This window comes from Laccaria bicolor, genomic scaffold, assembly GCF_000143565.1.
Source record: "Laccaria bicolor S238N-H82 LACBIscaffold_33 genomic scaffold, whole genome shotgun sequence".
In the NCBI taxonomy this organism is placed as follows: Eukaryota; Fungi; Basidiomycota; class Agaricomycetes; order Agaricales; family Hydnangiaceae; genus Laccaria; species Laccaria bicolor.
The window spans coordinates 512866-519646 of record NW_001889904.1 but is presented as its reverse complement, the minus strand read 5'-3'; the positions used below and the strand labels follow the sequence as shown (position 1 = coordinate 519646).

The window sequence follows — 6781 nt, the reverse complement described above, 5'->3', positions numbered from 1 at the left end:
ATGCAAGGAACAGAATTCTTGGAGTGGAACACCCAGATACAATCAATGCCATTGCAAATCTAGCAGTAACATATTACAACTTGGGAAAATACACAGAGGCAGAGAAACTGCAGATGCAAGTTCTGGATGCAAGGAACAGAATTCTTGGAGTGGAACACCCAGATACAATCAATGCCATGGCACATCTTGCAGCAACATATTATTGTCTGGGAAAATACACAGAGGCAGAGAAACTGCAGATGCAAGTTCTGGATGCAAGGAACAGAATTCTTGGAGTGGAACACCCAGATACAATCGGAGCAATGTCAAATCTTGCAGCAACATATTATTGTCTGGGAAAATACACAGAGGCAGAGAAACTGCAGATGCAAGTTCTGGATGCAAGAAACAGAATTCTTGGAGTGGAACACCCAGATACAATCAATGCCATTGCAAATCTAGCAGTAACATATTACAACTTGGGAAAATACACAGAGGCAGAGAAGCTGGAGATGCAAGTTTTGGATGCAAGGAACAGAATTCTTGGAGTGGAACACCCAGATACAATCAATGCCATTGCAAATCTAGCAGCAACATATTACAACTTGGGAAAATACACAGAGGCAGAAAAGCTGCAGATGCAAGTTCTGGATGCAAGGAACAGAATTCTTGGAGTGGAACACCCAGATACAATCTATGCCATGGCACATCTTGCAGCAACATATTATTGTCTGGGAAAATACACAGAGGCAAAGAAACTGCAGATGCAAGTTCTGGATGCAAGGAACAGAATTCTTGGAGTGGAACACCCAGATACAATCTATGCCATGGCACATCTTGCAGCAACATATTATTGTCTGGGAAAATACACAGAGGCAAAGAAACTGCAGATGCAAGTTCTGGATGCAAGGAACAGAATTCTTGGAGTGGAACACCCAGATACAATCTATGCCATGGCACATCTTGCAGCAACATATTATTGTCTGGGAAAATACACAGAGGCAGAGAAACTGCAGATGCAAGTTCTGGATGCAAGGAACAGAATTCTTGGAGTGGAACACCCAGATACAATCAATGCCATGTCACATCTTGCAGCAACATATTATTGTCTGGGAAAATACACAGAGGCAGAGAAACTGCAGATGCAAGTTCTGGATGCAAGGAACAGAATTCTTGGTGTGGAACACCCAGATACAATCAATGCCATGGCACATCTTTCAGCAACATATTATTGTCTGGGAAAATACACAGAGGCAGAGAAACTGCAGATGCAAGTTCTGGATGCAAGAAACAGAATTCTTGGAGTGGAACACCCAGATACAATCAATGCCATTGCAAATCTAGCAGTAACATATTACAACTTGGGACAATACACAGAGGCAGAGAAGCTGGAGACCCAAGCTCATAAATTAAAGAACAGAGTTCCTGCAGCAGAATCTCATACAATTCCTACCACAGCCAATGTCCATGAAGCACAGGGGGTTCCAGTTGTTGAGGCAGGCACCATAAGTCTTGGTGAACAAAACTTGCATTCAATGCAGGTTGTTTTGAATCGTCCAGTTCAAGCAGTGCTTCTGGATAATCCTGAGAAACAAGGTATGTTTTTTGGTAATTGTTGTTTGAACCCCCTCTGATGTCTTTATCCTCAGTCCATTCTCTTTCCAAACTTGCAAAGAGAGTTTCAAAATTTAGATCCAAAATGTCACACTTGTTTCATAAAGAGAAAGATTTTGATGATGACTTTACAGGAACTAGTACTTAATTCACCTTCTATAGTGATTTGTTTCTGTTTCACTGATATTCTATCTTGTGCTCATGTCTTGATATGCTGTTGATTACTAGATGCAAGCCATATTACCTTTGACTAACTTACTGTAAAGAAATTGTTAACATAAAACTATTTGAAATGTATGGACAATTTCATTACAGTAGTTGGTCGAAGTTAATGTGGCCTGCATCCAGAGTGTATGAAAAATCTTTTTTGTCTGTTTTGAAAAGGGCTCTGACAATAGACTGTTGGACCTACTCCCACTTAATTAGTCCAGCTCGAGGTCATAAACAAAACAATAGACATCTCAACAACAAAGACTCAAAATTGCTACCACTGGACATATGACAAGATAATTTGTGTTGATATACTCTTTTGAAAGTTCCTCATCTTTTTCTGTTTTCTGGTAAGACATATGTAATACATCTACAAAGATTGTTTTCAATGAATGAAGATCAAATACTTATGAAACATGTTAAAACATATAGAAACTTACTTGAAAGATATAGGGTCAATTTGCATTGTCTAAATATTTATCTCAATGCATTCAACATGTTTTCAACATGTCTTATTAATATTTGACCTTCATTCATTGAAACCAATCTTTGAAGATGTATTACATTTTTAGAGTATTCCAATGCAAATTATCTTGCCATGTGTCCAGTATAGAGAACTTTGTATAAATGTATTCAGTGTAACAGTTATTTTCTACTGTATCAGTGTGGTTGAATGCAATTAACCACACTTTAAATATCATCACACTCAATAGAAACAGGACAGGTTCAAGACCTCCACACTTTAGAAAAAAATTCCAAAGCTTAACTGTTTAAATAGCTATGTAACACTACACCTTTGAAAGTGATGCCTGTAGCACCAATCTATGGCCAGCAACCACTGTGCAGATTGAAATCAAGCCTACCAGAGGAGTTACCACTCATGCTCTGGAAGCACCTACCAATTAGTAGTACAGCAGTCAATAAGTTTTCACAGGAGTGCAGAAGGCTCAATGGTTAAATGTGAAAGGTTTCACTACACTATGCAAGATTTCAACATGCCAACACAGACTTATCCAGCAAGTTCCCAAAGATCAACAACATACTCTTGAGGTCACAAACAAGTCTGCTAATGCAACTATGAACAGAATATGTATCACTCAACAACTATCTTTTCCACATTGAGAAGTCAAACACCAGAAGATGTGAGTTGTGTTGGGGTATAGAGCAGCTGATGATCATGGAGACAGTTATCCATTTTCCATTTAAATGTCAGGCATATTCAGAGGAGCTCTACCTACAAGCAAAGCATCCCTTTGGAACATGATCTGTGAGGAATGGGCCAAGATGGATGATGGATTCTTAGCACTGCTTTATGCAGGTATGCCTGCATGCATTGCCTGGAAGCAGCAAAGGGATGGTATACAAGTTATTTCTTTGCTGCCTCACAAGTGTGTTTTGTGTTGTCAAAACTGTTTGCTGACCTGTGATAACAAAAATGGCAATTTCTGTATTGTGGGCTCCAGTGGCTAACTTTGACAAGAAAAATTTGCCAAGACTCAATGTACTTATAGCCTAGTAGGTCACAAATAACATATAATTTTTGGATGACCAACCGTGAAGTGCTGTGGAAACAAATTGACATAGTATAAACTTGCAGTAATTTTTGCCAGCAGTGTATGTTGTAGCGCACTGAGTGTGCAAGGTTTTGAACCTCAATGCATTCTGGCAGATCACTCTTTACTGCGGCAGGTCAAAGCACAGCCTGAGGGCATGAGCCACTGTAAAGCCATACTGTACTATTTCATTCAATTCGGCAGGGCTCATGACACATTACTGCCCAGCCGGAATTTTGGTTTTGGCACTTGCAGGATTTGGCCATGACAAGGCGAAAAGTTCAGCAGTACAGCACTGCAGGCTGCAAAATTTTGCTATATTGAGACTGTTACCATGAAATGGTTTCAGCATGGGAAAAAATTATATGTTACAAGCATTACATTTCGGCAAATTTGAAGGCTGTGTGATGTGTTACTGCCAAATTGAATGAAATAGTACAGTATGCCAGAGGATGGACACATGACCATGGGTTGTTCACCCATTCAGCAAACTATTTGGTGAATGTGTTCGTGAACCTTGCTCCCAGTCGATGAGTTGTCCTCAGTGAGAAGACCGTGTCACGCGGGAGTGAGGAAAGTGCAATCAGACGTGCTGACAAGATGCGTGAACACCTAAACAACACACACACACACTAACACCTTAAACACTTATCACCACAGGTACGTGCTCGGTGCTTTGAGTTCGGGTTTGTATGGTAAATGGAATTACCACAGTTGTTTTGTTAGAACTTAAAGTAGAAGTTCGGGGAAACAGTTCTGTATATTTTATATCACTTGTCTAAGTCTAGTAGACCTTTTGGAACAAATGGTATTGTTTTTACGTGTGGGCACAAGTATAGAATTTGAAACTTAATAGTCTTCAAAGGGAAACAGATTTTATTGGGACTATCTTGGTGTTCTGGGACTGCGCTCTAACTGTATTCAAAGAAATAACAAGGAAACTGTGCTTTTATAGACTTTTGTAACTCCCCTGAGCTTTTATTATGCCTCTGATTCGATCTAAACTAGTCTTAGAGACTCTTCAAGCATGCTCACTTGGATTCCTTGGTAGTAGTAGAGAGCTCTCTTACTAACTGACAAGACAACCTTACAAAAGCTTAGTGATCCCCACTTAACACGCTGGTTCCAGGCACACATTACTTATGTCTGCAAAGAAAAGTCCTTTAAATTGATTACAAACTTATCCACTACCTCAGATGCTACTGGGAGTGTGACAGCTGGTCAACACAGGGGATAATTCCTTATGTTTCAGCCTGTGCGTGTCCTCCTTTTATACTATTCTATGTTTTCTATTTATATTTACACAGCCGTATGTTGTCTGAGAGGTCAGACAAATTAATACTGATTTTTAGTAAAGGTTTGCACAGCTGAGCTGACTTCTTTCAAGTTTTCATAGTGTTTTCTCTATTGTGGCGACGCGACACATCAGTATTGATGCATATGCAGGAATCACTGTAAATGTTTTCACAATCGGTTCAGCCAAGGTGAACGGTCCACTTACTGATTTTCTGAGGTCTTTACCTTCCCCGGTATAATCCATATGGAATCCATGTGGAATCCATGGAATCAATGTTGGCTGAGCACACAGCCAGTTTCTGATTCCATGGACATCATGGATTCCATATGGAATGATGCTGGAATGGTCATGGAATGATTAATTCCATATGGACTCCAACACCATTCCCTATGGATTCCATTGGATTCCATATGGAATGCAGGCATATCCACATTGGATTCCATGGAGCAGTCCATATGGATCCCATGGGTGACCATTATACCATTCACTGCAAACATTCCAACATACTGACGTAAGAATATTTTGAGAGTATTTTGATGGTACAAAAATTTTTCCCAAAATACCATCCACCAGGTATGTGATTGGTATGAAAATATATATTTTATTACCCATGCTGAAGTATCTGATTAGTATTTTGATTGTATTCAAATCCTCAATACTGGCTCACATACTAGAATAATACTTCTATCACAGTATCTTAACTTTGAACAAAATATCTTCAATATACTGATTGGCCAATATTTTAAGAGTATGATTCTTCAGGATAAGATACTTTGAAAATATTATATATAATATTCAAAAGATACTTATATGATACTAGAGAGTAGATATAAAGGGAATATCTTAAAAGTATGAAAATATATCACATTTTTATATTGAATACTAACATAATATCAAGCAGATACTCATTAAAGATGACCAACATACTGAGATGCCAGTATTGTGCTAGTATCAAGAAGAAACAAACAATACCGCCTGACAGGTATTTTGTTGGTATGGACAAAATATGAGAGTGAAATATCTAATACCATTCAAATATTGCAGGCAGAGTATCCAAATAGTATGCTACAATATTTTATCATACTGTTTGAAAGCTACATTTCTCACTTTTAAAATAAAAGCATAATACTGGTGTATGGAAATTCAAAAAGTATGTGAAGGGTATGGTATTGAACAGAATTTTAAAATCAACAATTTTAATGTGAGGATTTAATACTAGATGAGAAGTAATGAAGATATATCATAATATTGTACAATATAATATCATGTCAGTATCAGAAGGGTATACAAATTTCAACTTGGTAGTTTTGAGGTGGGGATTAAATACTAGTTGAATACTTGAAGAGGAGTATTAAAAGTATATCATAATAGCACACAATATAATATAAGAATGGTATCAGATAGGTATAGTAGTACAAAATGAATAGTTTTAATGTGAGGATTAAATACTAGTTAAATACTAGAAGAGGAGTATTGGAGGTGTATCATGATAGTATATAATATGATATGAGAATGGTATAAAATGGGTATACTAACTCCAATGATAAGAAGAATTGGACTTATATGATAGTATAGTGTGGATATAGAGATTGGTATGAGAGTAATATAATAGTATGATTAAAGTATGATAATAATATCTTGCTTGTATGAACAATGAGAGAGTATTGAAATATTTTTATGATATGAAGTTAGCATCATACTAGAGAAAGTATTGAGTATATATTGTATACATGTATCCTTGTATCCATGTATGATATCCTTGTATTCTTGTATTTATGTATCCATGTATACTATTCATATATCCATGTACATACAGTTGAGTGCAAAAAGAATGAAGGTTGGTTCATTTTTCTGGTTCTTTCTAAGAATCTATTGTACCTCAAATGTATTTGTGTATTCTTTTACATTATGTAGTTGTGTTACACTTCCCTTGGTATGGACTAATTTCAGTGAAAGCTGGGGCCTTGAGAAGGTTTTTATTCTGGAGGCCATTTTTGGCATCTGAAAAAAAAAAAAAAAGTGCTCACTGGAGAGGTAGCCAGAACATACCTCTGGTCAACCTGAATGAGCCTATCAAAGAATTAGTTAAAAATACTGAGTGGTTATGCTTGTAGAGCCTCCAGAAAAT

At 37.4% G+C, this 6781-nt stretch overlaps 1 protein-coding gene across 1 annotated transcript; it reads left to right on the top strand.

Moving 5' to 3' along the window:
* Positions 1-1712: 1712 nt before the first annotated feature.
* Positions 1713-5430, top strand: LACBIDRAFT_307104 (uncharacterized protein; the record flags this gene model as incomplete). Its single annotated transcript, XM_001885781.1, has 7 exons — positions 1713-1733; positions 2517-2527; positions 4458-4485; positions 4574-4611; positions 4709-4713; positions 4870-4943; positions 5284-5430. The coding sequence occupies 7 exons, from the start codon at positions 1713-1715 to the stop codon at positions 5428-5430; spliced, it is 324 nt and encodes a 107-aa protein (XP_001885816.1).
* Between the last annotated feature and the right edge of the window lie 1351 nt (positions 5431-6781).